The 16,749-nt window shown below is 42.3% G+C and overlaps 2 protein-coding genes across 11 annotated transcripts in view; one reads left to right on the top strand and one right to left on the bottom strand.

Annotated features, from left to right (window-relative positions):
• Nucleotides 1-4,879, top strand: part of LMBR1 (limb development membrane protein 1) — a 55,929-nt gene extending 51,050 nt beyond the window's left edge. For 3 of the 4 annotated variants that reach the window (XR_012376690.1, XM_073887541.1, XM_073887538.1), the window contains one exon: nucleotides 3,966-4,879. Coding sequence is in view for 2 of the 4 variants with exons in the window: in XM_073887541.1 (XP_073743642.1) it covers nucleotides 3,966-3,976 (11 nt within the window). In the remaining 2 variants the exon portion in view is untranslated. Of the gene's footprint in view, nucleotides 1-3,099; nucleotides 3,942-3,965 lie in introns of those variants that run through there. The other variant, XR_012376691.1, reaches the window with a different exon arrangement.
• RNF32 (ring finger protein 32) overlaps nucleotides 1-16,749 on the bottom strand; it is an 80,351-nt gene that overhangs the window by 20,015 nt on the left and 43,587 nt on the right. For 5 of the 7 annotated variants that reach the window (XM_073887535.1, XM_025862126.2, XM_025862125.2 and 2 more), the window contains 2 exons: nucleotides 13,526-13,693; nucleotides 11,923-12,835 (listed from right to left, as the gene is read on the bottom strand). In XM_073887535.1, coding sequence (XP_073743636.1) covers nucleotides 12,584-12,835; nucleotides 13,526-13,693 — 420 coding nt within the window. In that variant the 3' untranslated portion in view covers nucleotides 11,923-12,583. Of the gene's footprint in view, nucleotides 1-11,922; nucleotides 12,836-13,069; nucleotides 13,394-13,525; nucleotides 13,694-16,749 lie in introns of those variants that run through there. The other 2 variants (XM_025862133.2, XM_025862132.2) reach the window with 2 other exon arrangements.

Raw genomic sequence — 16,749 nt, 5'->3', positions numbered from 1 at the left:
TGTGCCCGCGGTCAGAGCGGCCCCGGGGATGGCCATTTTGTTCTCTTTGGGTGGGGGGGTCTAGGTGACTGTGTGAAGTCAGACGTTCTGTTGACTCTTTCTCACCTTTGGCTCAACTTTAAAGGGGCATTAGACACGTCTGTAGTAAAAAAGTTTCTTGAGGAGACTTAGCCAATTCTTAATTGGTTCTGCAATACTTATTTTAAAATTATAAATTTTATAGGTTATAACATTTGTAATTTTTACCGACTTTTCCAAGATATTTCTTAGATTCAGTATTTACTTAGCTTTATATATATTCTATATAAAAATAGACCTGCTCTAAAAGAAGAGACTATGTGAGAATCGCACGCACACGCACACTCGCGCACATACAGGTTAGCTCCTTCAGTGCCACACTGAGAGATTGATTAGTGGATAAGCATGAAATCTTCTGCATGGTTTGACTCTTGGATGTATTCAAGGTGTGTACTGTGTACACCTGTTCTTAGGGGCATTGACATCGGCCTTGCTTTGCTGGAGCACAGTAGACCTCTCTGTGCCTCCATAACCACTTAACCTGCTACAGCATAGGCTTACATCATTTGAAAACCCTATGTAGTTTTCTTTGTTGTTAGCACAGTATTTAATGTATAAAGGCAGAGTTCTTAAAATAATTTTTTAAAAATATGAGCATATATTCAGTACTGACTTTAAAAAAAACTGGTATGATGTTACTTTTAAAATAATGTTTAGATGCACTGGTATATTACTTTTGTTTACAGTGTTTTGTTTACAGATTGTCTTTTGGGCTCGTTTGTTTCTATGAGATATTTTTAGTGTGACTTTTTAAATGTCTTAGAAATTAAAACGTTACAAAAAGTGATTTCATGTTTTGGTTTATAAGCATTCAAATGTGTTTTTGTTTTGGTTTTAAATCTTAATTACCATCATGGCTAAAACTTTAGGGTGTATGTAGGTAACTTCCATGTCAGTTTTATAAAGGGCAGTAATGGTTCTGGTGAGATGTTGGACTGAGGAACAAGTAAATGTTTTCTCTCTCTTTTTGTTGTGGAGTTATTGGTAGATGAATTTCTTTGAACCATTTGCAGCTAAAATGTAGCATCAGCAATTAAAATCATGTGTGTCGTCTAATCGTTTGAGTTACTTAGATGTATTTGATTCTTCTAATCTTTTCCATAAAAGGACTGAGGCATGCCTACTTGTGGTCTGGGCAGCTTAATGCAGAGCTCTCAGAAGAGTAAATGGCATTGGCATCTGGTGCCTTAGACAGAAACCTTTACAGCAGTGGCTTTCCAGCTCTCTGACCACAGAAAAAATACTGTTTACACTGTAACACACACACACACACACACAAACACACATACACACACTTCTATACATGTAAACAAATACTTAACAAAGTAGTACCTACTTTTAATGTATGTGACGTGTGCTGGCATTTTCTGTTCTCTTTTTTAGAATACTAGACACAAACCACACTAATACTAATGAATGGTCAACTTTAGTTTGAAAAACGTGACTTCCGGGATCTAGTTGAAAGATGAATGAACACAAAAACTTTTTTTGGCTTTTGAATAATAGGTAAAATTCATTATTGCATATACTACTGAAGCAAAAGTATTATCTGTACAGATTACTTGTTGCACTGCAAAAAATGTAATTAAAATCAATAGAAATTGCTGAAACTCTAAAAATGGATTATAAAATTTCAAAACTAGGTGGTTGATCCATATTTCTTGGAGAAGTAGAGCTGGGACCTTGTTTTGAAGAGAAGTTATTTAATTTCCTATTCTGTGTAATTCAGTTAGGTAAAAGTGTTTTCAAGTTCAAATGTGATCAAATAGGAAATTCAGACAAAACCCAGTTATTCTTGAATGTGATTTTGGTATTCTGTTCTTCCTAAACATACTGGAGAAGTCAAGTTCACAAGTATAGGTTATGAAAAGTAGGGTAGCAGCACCCGATGTATATGATTTCTGAGGATCAATGTGAGCAGAAAGATCTTTAGTGTCTGAATGTGAGGAGGTAGAGGTTTAAATATGAATCTGAGGAGGAAAGTTTTATCAGTTATTAAAAATCCCATGTGAATGTTTTAATGTCTTCTCTCTTGGAAAGCTCTTACTTACTATAAGATAGACTGCTGACCAACAGTGGCCTCTAAGAACCCAGGACATGCTCTAGTATTGAATGGCTACAGCTGTCCTGTCATGCCGTGTAGCTGGTATATCATATTGAATGGCTGTAAGTGCTAACAAACAGCTTTTTACATATATCTTAGCACATTGTTCTATTATTGCTTTTATTGCTTTAGAAATTAGTGGTGAAAAACTTCTCTTTTTCTGTATTCTCAGTACTTCACTTTTAGCCACCAAATGTGTGTGGAGTTTTTCTACACCAGGCTGTTCTCTCAGTTCTCTGTGGATACCACATCCGTGACCTGCAGTTTGATTTAATTTTGACACTATCTACGTGGAGTTAGTGCAGACCCTCAGTCCCATAAGATTGGCTCCCCACCCCCACTTCAGATGCCAGTCCCAAGTCCAGGCTGTCCCATGTGCTTTGACCATGCAGCTATAAATCAGGGGTTCCCACCACCCCCTCTGGTTCAGGGATGTGCTAGAGCAGCTCACAGAACTCTGGGACACACTTTACTTACTAGATGACCTGTTCATTACAGGGGGTACCCCTCAGGAACACCAGAGGGAGGAGAAGCATGGGACCGGGGATGGGGGTGCACACACAGCTTCCGTGCCTCTCCAGGGGCACCAGACTCCCAGCCCCTCCATGTGCTCGCCACCCGGAAGCCCTCTAAATCCCTTCAGTTAGGTGGGTTTTTTGTTTGTTTGTTTGTTTGTTTGTTTTATGGAAGCTTCGCTACAAAGACATGATTGATTAAAAGGATTGGCCATTAGTGATTAGCTCAGCTTCCAAGCCTTCCCCACTCCCCAGAGGTCAGAAGGGTGGGACCAAAAGTGGTTGGTTCCACTGGCCATCATTAGGGGCTTTCCAAAAGACAGTCCATTAGCATAAGCTCAGGTGTGGTTGGAAGGGGCTTCTATGGATATCAAAAGATACCTTGATCTTCTTATCACTTAGGAAATTCCACAGGTTTTGGCTGTGTCAGGAATGGGGAGGAAGACCAAATACATATTTCTTACTATAAATTACTTGGAGGGGTCTGGTTTGGAGCATCGACTTGCATCAGGCGACCAGGGACCACTATTTACTAGATACTCAAGTCTTGGATCAAAGACAATGCACATTTTCAAACTACTTCCAGAAAGACCCTATCAACATATACTCTCATCAGCAGCATGTGAAGATGTGTTTCTCTTGCTAACACTGGATTTTGCCAGTCTTTTACATTAGTGCCAACCTGAGAGGCAAATATTTAATTGTTTTTCTTTGCATTTTTAATAACTATTGGGGGAACTTAATTTTTTATCAGCTATGTGTATTTCTACTTTTGTGAATTATCATTAAATATACTTAGCCTATTTTTCTTCTGGTATTTCATAATATCTTTACTGTTTTATAAAAACTCTGTATATTATGGATTAAATGTTTGTCTTTTGGATGTGTGTATTTTTCCTGGCTGTTTTTTAACTTGTCCACATTGGTTTTTGTATTTTTTTTTCTGTGTGGAAAATTTAAATTCTGAAGTAATCAAAATTTGCAATTTCCCATAATTTTTTGGTGTCATACTTAGACCTACCCTACTCTTAAGACTTTTAAAAATATTTCCCAGTATTTTTCCTTATCTACTTGAGATATAATTCACATATTATAAAATTCACTCTTAAAGCACATGATTCGTTGATGTGTAGTATATTCCTGGGGTTGTGCAACCACCCTCACCATGTGATCCCACATCATTTTCATTACCCCAAACCTAGCTACTTTTATGTCTTTATTTTTTTCATAACTCATCGACACTTTATCTGGATTTATTTTGCTGAAAGGAATGAAATAATGGTTGTGCAGAGATGTCAGTGGCCACACAGGATCTATTCATGCCAGGCAGCCTAGCCCCGGTTTTATTCAGGGTGGCAGTGTGCCCAGCTTCCTGTGCAGGTGGTGTGGCCGTGGGGCTGGGATCTGACCTGCGAGTTTATGCAGCCTATCCTGTGGGACCTCCAGAAAGATGACTTGGAGGAAGCCAGTCAGCCAGAGAGGAAGCACCATCGCACCTCCCGCGTTCCCTCCTGATGGTGCCGTGGATGGGACAGGAAGTGACAGCTGGGACTCCAAGAGCCACTTCAGACTGTGAATTGCCTGTGAAGACAGCTGGAAGAGTTTGGGTGCCCACTGAACGCACCGCTGCCCTGCCGCCCTCCTTGGCTTCTGCAGAGATGGTGACTCCTTGTGTAACCAGACCGCTGCATTCAGGTCTGATAGGAGTGTCCGAATGCAATTCTAACCTGTCCTTGACTAGTTTTATTGTTTCCCCAAATGACAGGCCAGTGTGACAGAACCATACGTTATGTTTGATTTGAGTGCTGTTTTCATGAACTGAATGTCCATAAACATTGAGCTTTTTTTCTAAATTTTATATCTTAAATTCTCTAATTAATGTATCTCATAAACTCATTTTGAAGAATATTCTCCTCTGTTACTGTACCAAACAAACGCTAATCTTGTGTTTTGAATTAATACTTAAGTTTACACTTGACTTCCGTAGTTCTTACCAGTGACTCGTTCTGCTGTCTGGAAACCTCCAGTTAATATGGTGACTTTACCATATACACTTGAATTATAATTTGGAAGATGTATTCTTTTAGACACATTAGCATTCACGTTGGCAAAGAAAGTTCTTATTCACAAAACATCCCGGAGACAGTTGACAAAATTTGAATAAAATGTGTAGATTAGTTAACACTTCTGTATCATTGTCAATTTCTGGTTTAGATAATTTTATTATGGCGTGTTAACATGAGGGGAAGCTGGTGAAGGGTATAGGGGAATTCTATTTTTGCAACTGTTTAATCACTTGCAACAATTTAAAGTACTTAAAAATCCCAGAGACATTGTATAAGAAAGAACTGTGCTGTAAAATAATTGTGCTCGGTTCAGAAACGTGTACCTAAAAATTTTCACTCATGTGCAAAGTGCCCTTAAGCATGGAAGCCAGGTACTGGTGGATGGTGGAACAGAAAGAAGTGTGTGGTCTCAAGGGCACAGATGTCTGTGGTCCCTGACCTGCCCACCTCAGCCCTGTGAACGTGGTCTAGCCTGGCTGCCTCCGGAGATGGTCATGTATTCACAAAGGGCCTTGTGCTGCTCCTCAGCCACCCCCAGGACAGGCTTGCACAGGCATTCTTTTGATACTGTACACCAGCTATTTCCTTGACAAACTGTAGTGTGTGTGTTTCCACATGTAGGCCTGAGAACCTTGCAATTTTTCAACAAAACTCATGGAAAATCTGCCAAGGACAGTGAAGTCTTTGATCTTAGGTCTTTCCCTCTCGGGCAGAAATAGGTCATGATTTAGGCTTTTATGAATTTAATATTATTCCTGATTATTGGGGCTCATAGAGAACTTTATCCAATAACACTATTGTGCGAACCAGAGATAAAATTTTAAAATTCTCACACCATTTTAGAGAAGTTAGATGTATGTCTACACCCCTGCAGAAAGCAGAAAGCAAGCATGGGATCGGGTTCAGGACACACTACTCTCACATGTGGCTCATTGGTGTATTGAATATTTTAAGCTGAAGGGCTTTGAGGTTTACTCTTCTTCCCTAAACCAGGTCCAGGATCCTCTTGAGAGGTGTCCTCCCTGTACCCAGAGGAAAGGAGCATCCTCACCTCAAGGAATCCTAACCGGCCTTGCTGAGTTCCCCAGCTTCCACACTTACCTCCCATTCCTTAACCTATCGTATTTCCCACAACTGCCTCCTCTTCATCAGATGCAGTGGAAAGTAGGTCTGTGTCTTTGGGTCTTCATCTCTTTATGAAGCCTCCCGTGTCAGCTAAAACTTCTACTAAATATATTTGTGTGCTCTTCTCCTGTTAAGCAGTCTTGGTCAGTTTAATTTTAAGACCCAGCCAGGGATCTAAGAGGGTCAAGGAAGACTTTCTTCCCCTCTGCTGTCTTTTAATACAGTTCATATTTTTGTCTTGATCCAAGATGGATCCAAACAAACAACTGCTCTTGCTACCGAATTGTTGGCTACTGATCAGCTCTGCTAAAATTAAATTATTTGGGGTGGGTATTTCCCAACTTTAACAATCACATCCACTAAGTTACTTTGGATTATCTTAGTGAGTGGTTTTAGAAAGGTATATTAAGAAATAGCGTTATTCAAAGCCAGTTATGCTGTGGATGCTTTACTCGGATGTCATTGTGGTCATCCGTCTAAAAGATAACTTTCCAAGCCCAGAATATCTTGGTTACATTGTAGGGCGTTGATCTTCATGGCCTCCCTCCCCAGCATGTCTGTGTGGTATGTGCATGGCAAGCAAGTGGCCTGGGGGCTGTGCTCAACTCAAACATGTGATTTTGCCTGTTCAACATTTAAAAAATTTAGTCAACGTTAATGAATCACAAAAATTCCACAATACCATAGCAAGTTTAGCTAAAAGCTCTAACTTCAGTGTCTTTTTTTAAATTGAAATATAGTTGTCATACAATATTCCATTAGTTTCAGGTGCATAACATAATGAGTTAACATACCTATATATATTGAGAAATGATCACCACCACACAGTTACACATCTTTTTTTTCTGGTGATGAGAACTTTTAAGATTTACTCTCAGCAGCTTTCAAATATGCGATACAGTGTTGTTAACCGCCGTTGCCATGCTGTACATGACATCAGCGGGACTTACTTTATAACTGGAAGTTTGAACCTTTGATCACTTTCACCCATGTCGCCCACTCCCCACTCCCCACTTTAGGCAACCATCAATCTGTGTTCTCTGTATCTATGAATTTCGTTTTTTATTTTTTAGATTCTACATATAAGAGAGATCATATGGTATTTGTCTTTCTCTGACTTACTTCATTTAGCAGAATGCCTTTGAGGTACATCCATGTCCCAAACGGTAGGATTTCCCTTTTATGTAGCTGCGTAATATTTCAGTGTATATGTATGCCACATTTATTTATCCATTCATCTATCGATGGGCACTTGGGTTATTTCCATATCTTGGCTATTGTAAATAATCCACAGTGAACACAAGGGTGCTAATATCTTTTTGGATTAGTGTTTTCATTTTCTTTGGATAAATACACAGAAGTGGAATTGCTAAATCATACGGTAGCTCTATTTTTAACTTTTTGAGGACCCTCCATACTGTTTTCCACAGTGGCTACACCAGTTTGCATTCCCACCAACGGCGCATCTTTTCATGTGCCTTTTGGCCATCTGTAGGTCTTTGGGAAGATGTCTATTCAGATTTGCCCATTTCTAAATTGGATTATTTATTTTGCTATTAGGTTGTATGAGTTCTTTATATATTGGGAGATTAACCCTGTAGCAGGTATATGATTTGCACACATTTTCTCCCATTCAGTAGGTTGCCCTTTCATTTTATTGATTATGGGTTTTTTTTGTTTTGTTTTTTTGTTTTTGTTGTTTTTGCTGTGTGGAAGCTTTTTTGTTTGATGCAGTCCTGCTTGTTTGATTTTGCTTTTGTTGCCTTTGCTGTTGGTGTCAAATGCAAAAAGTCATCGCCAAGACTAATGTCAAAGAGCTTACCATCTATGCAGTCTTCTAGGAATTTTATGGTTTCAGGTCTTAGGTTCGAGTCTTTAATCCATTTTGAGTTGATTTGTGTGTATGGTAAGTTAGTGGTCCAGTTTCATTCTTCGGCACGTGGCTGTCCAGTTTCCCAGCACCAATTGTTGAAGAGAATGTTCTTTCCCCATTGCATATTTTTGTCTCCTTTGTCATAAATTAATTGACCATATACGAATGGTGTGTTTGTTTCTGGGCTGTCTGTTACACTGATCTGTTCCTATGCCAATACCATATTGCTGTCAGTGTCAAGATTAAGCATCCTTTTTTTTTTTTTTTAAAGATTTTATTTACTTGACAGAGACACAGCGAGAGAGGGAACACAAGCAGGGGGAGTGGGAGAGGGAGAAGCAGGCTTCCCACCGAGCAGGGAGCCCGATGTGGGGCTTGATCCCAGGACCCTGGGATCATGACCTGAGCTGAAGACAGACGCTTAACGACTGAGCCACCCAGGTGCCCCAAGATTAAGCATCTTTTGATTGAGAGATATTCTTTGGAAGTATTAGAAAATCTGGCAACATTAAGTTCCATATTTTGGAATCATGGCAATAATAACTGCTTTCTTCACTAATCTGTTACCTGCTTGGCTGCAAAAGCCATTTGAGTTTGCCTAGTTTGCTAGAATAAGAGATCAGATCCACCTATTGCTTATTTGTTTGTATTTTTGTTAAAAACATTTTTTGAGTATAGTTGACACACAATGTTACATTAGTTTCAGGTGCACAACATCAGCTACTATCTGTCACCATCGTATCATGGACTCTATTCCCTATGCTGCGTTATTTATTTATTTTAAATGGAAATTCTGGTGCTGCTAGTGGCTCACCTCAGAGAAGAGTCTGGACAGCTCTGTCTCCAGTACCCTTCATAGGCTTTCAGCTTTTCCAGGAAGTAGTTAACTATATTTAACATGCTGTTGTCTATTGAGATATGTCAGTTTATATGCAGATTGTCTTGTATGAAAGAAGCAAGCAGTCCTGGTACTTACTAGGGGGTAAATTTGAAACTGTTAACCAGTATTTATCAAAACAGCACTAGAAATGATTTCCCATCAGGATTACGTGAAGTACACACAGTCACCCTTACAGATATTAAGGACAGGCAAGCCAGGTGCACCACAGAGACCATCCCAGAAGACTGCACCAGAGTGAGCTTCACAGAAACTGCCATCGTTGACTATGGTGTGGCCATCATACTGAGGAACATTTTACAAAATCTGTCCCATGAAACTCACCACTGCATATCTGAAGGGACACCCAAGTGAGCACCATTTTGTTGTGTCATATAATTTTGTCTTTATGGTAAAAGTCATGTTTGAGGATGAGCAGTGGTTGTCCATGAGGTGGGAATACGCACCCGTGTGAATGGCATGCTCCCCTGCAGCAGGGTCTGGACCCCTTGGTGCTAAAGGGCAGCCTGGAAGCATATGGCCTCGGCATGAGCACTCAGCGGATCTGAAGGGGCAGTGGCAGGAAGATGTCAGCTCCCTGACTCCTCACAATTCTCTTGAAATGAGACCTGTAGGATGCTCCTCCATGGCCACCCCAATTACCAATTCAAAGAACAGAAGAGAGGAGACACTTCTCAAAAAAAAAGAATAGCCATTCTTTTCTGAACACCTGCCTTATCTTTAACTCGTGGACAGGACACAGGATGCTCTGTGTAGCAGACATGAGTGTCCATTTTGGGTCCACTACCGGGAAGCTCAGAACCGAACATACACTGCTCCCAAAGCAAGCGCACGTGGGTGTTTGTGCTGTGTAGCTCAGCCTCCCTCCTTCCCCTCTTTGTTTCCACTCTTGTTGCTTTCTCTTCGTTGGTTCTACCTGAGTTGGTGCTTTCTTGTATTCATCAGAACTCTTTGGTTGCAGGTGCCAGAAACCAAATTCACAAAGCTCAGGGAACATACCTGGATGTTACTCACAGTTTGGAGCCGAGCCCAGCTGAGCCCACTGCAGACCAGCCAGCCCCCATCCAACAAACAGGAAATAAGTGCTTGTTGTTGCAAACATTATTACAGCAATAGGACTGAATAATCCTCTTCCCTGATCCCAAGAATTTACTAATCAGAATGGTAATAAACCAGTTACCCAACCACTGGGAAAGTAAACATGATTACGATGATGGATTTAAATAGAATCACAGAATTTTCCTTTCCCACGTCCTCCACTGATGCCCCACTTTTTGGGGCCCCAACTTTTTCTTGGTCAGTGACCCAGTTTTTATACAAGAGACCTGAGGCTGTGCTATAATCGTGTGGAAGTCTGCATGGTTTTTGTGACTTGACTGAGAATGTGTTGTCATTGTCAAACTGTCCAGAGAAGTGGCTACTCCACTGAAGTCCTTGTTTATTGTTCTGCGGTTGAGACTTGGGTCTCTACAAGCCTTTGATGGGAATGCCATTCCAGAAGGCTTTTCAATAAGAAAATGACCTGATTTGACATTGATTGTCACAGCTGCCTGAGACTCATCCCCGAGCGCTCATGAGACTTTCACTGCCCCCATCCCCAGTGGGGACCGATTCCAGATGCCATCCCCACTGATTTACCTGAGTGTCTGTTGCCTACAACTCACTAATTCCTATGTCAAGCAAAGTACTTGGTGGCACAGAGCAGAAATGGATTCTGCCCACTTAAGCAGGAAGAAAGTTTACTGGAAGGATACGTAGCAGCACAGATTATCAGTGGGAAAGCTTGAGAAATGGGTTCAGAAGGAAGGCAGGAATGCAGGGAGTCTGGGCAGCAAGACCCAGGTCATCGTTCCCAGGAACAAGTGTTGGGATGTGGCTGCACACGGGGGTCAGTGGACTCTGTCACATCACATGAGTGACCCATGCAAACTTGGACTCTCCCTCCAGGTTCCAAGATTGGGGCAGTAGAATCAGACTGCCCGGGCGTTGGTCACACGGCTCTGCTCTCCTGTCAGGGCACGGAGAGAGAAACGTCTGCCTCATTGGCCTTCTGCATGGACGCCTGAGGTCTGTGAGCAGCTTCCCTCTGCTGCCTCAGGAGAGAAGTGCTTACTTCTTGTTCAGAGCACTCTGAGTTACAGCTGCCCCCCACCTCTGCACCCCCCCATCCATAGTCCTGAGCAGATGACCCTCCTGACAGGTCATCAGAAGACCAGTAGTATAACTTGATGCTGCACCGCAGGGCCGACATCATTCACCTCCCTTCACCTTGTCTTGTAGGCATTTTATCTTACAACTTCATCATCACCAGAAGGTGAGTACAGCACAAGAAGATATTTGGAGAGAGAGACCATGTTCACCTGACTTTTATTAGAGTATGTTGTTCTATTTATCATTATTGTTAATTCCTTACTGCAGCCTAATTTATAAATTAATCTTTATCATAGGTATGTATGTATAGGAGAAAATGTAGTAGAAAAATAGGGTTTGGTCCCCATATGCAGTTTTCTGCATCCACTGGGGGTCTTGGAACACATCTCCTATGGACGAAGGGGGACGATTGTAACAAATTTTGGGCAAATTTTTCTTGTCCAAATTTTGCAATGGGATATTCCATCATTTAAGAAATGAGCACAGCCCAATATATGTGTATGTATTCATAAATGATATGTGTGTATACAGCTGTTTATAAATAAAACATATCAGACCAGCATTTGAAAAGGATGAGATTAAAAAAAAATAGGAATACATATTTTACTTCTTTCCATAAGATACCAGGATTGCCCTACACCCTTGACATGCATGTACCTGGGCTTGGTGACCTGCGTCTTTTTCCTCCCGGGTTCTCACTCACTGGCTCTGCCCCATCGTTAGCTGTGGCTGAAGGGACGTGCACCCGTTTGCCCAAGCATGGGCCATAAAACATCTCTGCTCTTCCGCAGCAATGAGAACACCCACAGACTCAGGGCAGAGGAGCCACTTAGAGCAACCCCTCAGCCCCTCAGCCCTCAGCCCATTGCCTATGGGCTGTGGGGCCCAGAAACGACGGTTTTCCCTGTGAGCCACTGAAAGGTGGGGCCTTACCTGCTACAGCAGCTAGGCACCTGACCTACACAGCTGTCCTTTGTTACTGTAAACAACCGAGCTCCCAGAAAGAGTAAACCGGAGTCAGATGCTTCCCATCAAAGTGGTTTCATGCATTTCTTCTTCACGTACAAGCTAAAATAGTATGGCTCTAAGTCATTAAAATGTGATTTGCCATCTTCTGATGTTGAATACCACTGAATATTTTATTTTTATACTTTGGGTTTACATATTTGAAGTGCTGAAGTATAATAGTAATTTATCCCATAGAAATAAAGCAATTAGTACAAAACAAATGTTAGGAATGGCAGAGGGCCCAAGACAACTTGAAGACTGTTTTTAGGTTACCAGCTTGTTGGTCAGACACCAGGTACATCTAGGTAAGCGTGTACCCGGGGGAGCATGGCAACAGTGTGCTGTGACCGTCCTGGCAGGTCCCCCAGCTGCCAGTTAGGACCGCGTGGAAAGAGGCCAGTTAATCCGACGACCGCGAAAGAGCGTGATCCTGCTGTTTGGAGCAATCCCAACTGATGAGCTGGAAGCATAGCAAGTCACTAAATTACAGAACCTCTGAAACTCAAGTTTTTATCCATTCCTCACTTATTTCAACTGATTAAACTCATCAATTTAAAAATTTTTATAAACTAAAAACTAAAACTGGATGGGTTGTCAGCTTTTAAAATATATTTAGGGTTCCTATGTACAACTAAGAGTATATTTCATTGGAGAGCAGATTACACTGTAGCACTTAACCCCAAACTCATACAGCTGGTACAAAATTGAGGTAAATCCGCCCCCCACCACCGCCCGGGAATGATAGAATTTTTCCTGACTGTGAATTCAACATTTGAGAATTTTCTTTTGATAGCCAGAGCGGCAGAGGGGACAAGCATGGAAAGGAGAGCTGTCCCCCAGTGAGAACTCCTCCAGAGCAAGAAGACACGTGTGGTGGAACACGTGTGAGCAGGGCAGGAGGGCTCTCTCCCGGGAAGCCTGGCTGCAGCGCGTCTCCCATGGGTCCTGGTGACCGTCACTGCTGGCTGGCAGCGGGGTGAGGCAGATGGGGCACTCAGAGGTCTCCGGGTGCAGAGCCTGTGGCGCAGGAGAGGACGGGAGCTGTCGTGTGTAGGTAGCAGCTCTGTCATGATGGAAAGCTTCCTAAACTCAAGTGAGAACTGTATATACCAAGAGACATGGACCTTCTAGAAATGAAGTTTCCTCCTGTGTTACAATAACACTAATTGTACATATACTGTTAGTCCTGTGGAAAATGGAAAGGGAGAGTAACCTGCCTGTGACAAGCAGTTTTAAAACAAAAATGCTTTATAAAATGCCGAACACTAATGATACAGATTTCCTTTTAGTTGAGCAATAGAGAGTGGTCTTTTTCAAAATCCTTGACCTTACATAGCTGCTAAACTTCTTTATAAATTTTCGTATTTTAATGATTTCTTAAGTTTTTCCTCTGTTGAATTCTGAGTCTCCCCTTTTCCCGAGGTACTACAGATGCCAGAGGAGGGCAGGCTAGGGCTTGAAAGAAGACCAGGCAGCTAACGCGTGGGGTGGTCTTTTCCCTTTGGTGTTTTCATTATTCACAAAAAGGCGTCATCAAAGCAGTGTCCATTGGAAGGGCCTTGGCCTCCCCCCAGCCTGGATGACAAAGGTTCAGGGTACACGCACAGCCAGGGCAGAAGGGTCTGCACCACAGGGTCCCCGAGTCTCCACTCTAATGTCCCCCAGACTCCTGGGGGCTGCTGCTTCCAGTGAGTGACCCACACCTACCTGGATCTGGATCTTCTCCCAGTCGTCTTCTGTGAGCTCACGGCCACACCTGTCCTCCAGCTGCTGAAGAACACTTCGGTTTGTGGCCAGGCAGTGGTCGATTTCCCAGAAGAGGTCCTCTATGTCTGTGTTGTAGGAGCACAGTATGCGGTGATTGATCTCTGTGAACTGGACAGGACACAGGAGGCAGTGCATTAACATGCCCCCGGGGGGGGGAGGGTTCTACCTGTAGGTGCAAGGGAAGCACCTTCTTGAGTCCTGACCACCTTTTTTACTAACTTTCCTCAGGTCTCTACCTTTGAAGAAGACTTTTTGGGGAAACAGACATATGCATATTTACGTAATAGCCATGTCCAGATAGTTGATGCAAAGAGATTCAAAAGGTCCACCTGGTTTAAGTCTTGGTGGTTGTTAACAAGGAATACATTGTCATTAAAAATTGAGAGCTAATAAAAGGGAAAGGGAAGTGGAGAGGAGAAAGGGATTATCACCCCGCTGTGGCAGCATGGATTCTGATCTGTAGGCAGGGCGCTCACTGCGCGCAGCCACAGTGCCCCTGAGCTCTTGCCCGGCCAGGGAACCAGCACTCTTCCTGCCCCTTGCTTGCCAGCTGGCTTCCCAGTGTGGTTGCAGACTATGAACGACCATCTTAGCGTGACCATAAAAAAAAAAAAAGGGAAATCTAAGATTATCCCCTCTTTTAAACTAGTTATTCATTCTGCTTTTCTCAGCAAAGCCCTAAAATCATAACTTGAAAACTCCCATTGCCTAAGGACCTTAAAAATCCCTTTATGGGAGGTAATCAATTTATGGACACTTGTATGGCCCCTTGCTATAGAACAGATCTTTAGGACTTATTTTAAAATTGTTTCCCTTGCCAGTCTACCATAATGGAGGCATTATGGTAGGCAAACTTTAAAAAGTTTGCTTCAAAAGTACTATCCTTAAATAGAGTTCTCTAATGCCCTCCCCCCGCCCCCGCTCAGTTCTTTTTATAAAGTACTACTTTTTTTTTATAAAGTACTTCATTTTTTTTATATAAAAGGATTTAGAGAAACACAGTGATCTCAGGCAAACGATTCAGCTGGTTGTGGGATGGTGTGCTTTCCCTCCTGATGACACAAGCTGGAATTGCCAGAGTGAGGCAGAGTTACTACAGACTCTCGGCTACAGTGCAGGGGTTTGCAGTGAGAATTCGCTCATATCTGATTAGCAAAGTGGAACATGCCTACATCAGGTAGAAGTCACAGTTGCTAACTGCAAAGTAGCTTCATATGGCACCCTTCACTCTCTTTTCGTCCCCCAGACTCTGTTTGGTCTGTGCTCTGATTTGGAAATACTTACTGTGTGATTCTCCCTGGTTTCTCCAAAGATGCTATCGCTTCTTTTCAAAAAGGAAAAAGTCCTACAATTATTGGCTTATTAGAAATTTAACACATCTAAATCTTTAGTAGGGGTTTTATTAAGACAGTTATTGTTTTGTTAGTGTCTTGGTTACAGTTCTACAGGTTTTAGATGGTTTGCCCATCTTGCCATAAGTCCTGCACGAACAGGAACAAACACGTTAGAAGCAATGCCTAGATAGAAAAGTGATTTTGTGATTACAAAGGGCTTCAAGAGTCCAGAAGTCAGTCTCCTTAGATGGGCTTGGAAGGAAGAATAGTTTCATGGTTTTCAATTAGGTTGTAAAGATCTGGATTATCAGAGAAAAGGCAATCATAGTTGAGGGATTCTTTTGAGAAGACTGGAAACAGCTAGGGCATTGGGTGGGGGCAGAGCGAATGGCTTTTATTAAAGAGTTTTTGGGAAGAACCCTCAGCACTGTTGGTGGGAATGTAGATTGGGACAGCAGTTGTGGAAAACAGTATAGAGATTTCTCAAAAAATTGGAACTACTATATGATCTAATAGTTGAGTACTGGGTATTTGCCCAGAAAACACTATTTTGAAAAGATACATGTATTGTTTATGTTTACTATGGCATTGTTTATAGTAGCCAAGATATGGAAGCAGCCCAAGTGTCCATCCATAGATAAATGGATAAGGAAGATGTGGTATACACACGCGCGCGCGCTCACACACACACACACACACACAGGAATATTACACAGCCATAAAAAGGATGAGATTGTGCCATTTGAGACAACACGGGTGGACCCAGAGGCTATTACGCTAAGTGAGATAAGTCAGACAGAGATAGACAGATTTCACGTGACTTTACTTATATGAGGAATCTAAAACCAATCAGACACACAAGCACAGAGCAGAAACAGACCCGTAAATACAGAGAACAAACTGACGGCCGCCCGAGGGAAGGAGGGTGTGGGGAGATGGGCAAAGTGGGTGAAGGGCTGTGGGAGAGACAGGCTTCCAGTTACGGACAGACGAGTCCCGGGGATGAAATGCGCAGCAGAGGGAATCTGGGCCCTGGTGGGGTAACAGTGTCGTGTGCTGACGGATGGGGGCGCACTTGTGGTGAGCACAGCGTGCTGTATAGACCTGTGAGTCACTCGGTTGCACACCTGAAACTAATGGAACATTCTGTGTCAACTATATTCAAATTAAAAAAAGTTTTGGGATGGACTGTATTACTTTTCTCTATCTTCTCAAAATAGTGTGATACACTTAGAAAAACTCCTTTAAATATCATTGTTTTTAGAACTTTCTAAATGTAAGAGCTAGTTACTCTAGATCATCCCTGTCCAAAAGAAATGTAATATGAGCCACATCTGTAATCCTAAAACCTGTAGAAGCCACATTAAAAAAAATTTTAAAGGTGAAATTAATTTTAATATTTTACTTTACCCAACATATCCAAAATATTATCATTTCAAAATATGTCAACTGAATAAACTATGAATGAGATATTTTGTTCTTTTTTTCCTGTCAAGTCTTTGAGATCCTGTGTGTCTCTAGCCTGTTTCGATTTGGACTGGCCTCACTTCAAGGACTCGACAGGCACCTGCGGCTCGTGGCTGGTGGCTCATGCGAACATTACTGCATAGATGCGGATCGTCGGAGAATGCCCATAGCGCCCGAGGCACGGAGACCTCGCTCAGCCGGGGCCGCACCAGGGGCTCCTTTGCTGAACATCTGAAGACTGATGTAAAGCTACGGAACCATCTGTTCCGAGGGCTGTCGTGGCTGTCACCTTCTTACTCTCGCTGGCCCTTCCCAGCACAGAGCTCTCTACAGAAGTCGGTCCTTCCCACAGAGCTCTCTACA

The sequence above is a fragment of the Callorhinus ursinus genome, unplaced genomic scaffold, assembly GCF_003265705.2.
Source record: "Callorhinus ursinus isolate GAN/ISIS: 27379988/994484 unplaced genomic scaffold, GSC_fseal_2.0 scaffold80, whole genome shotgun sequence".
NCBI lineage: Eukaryota > Metazoa > Chordata > Mammalia > Carnivora > Otariidae > Callorhinus > Callorhinus ursinus.
Note: the sequence above shows the minus strand (reverse complement) of the source record. Positions and strands in the feature narration are given on the sequence as shown.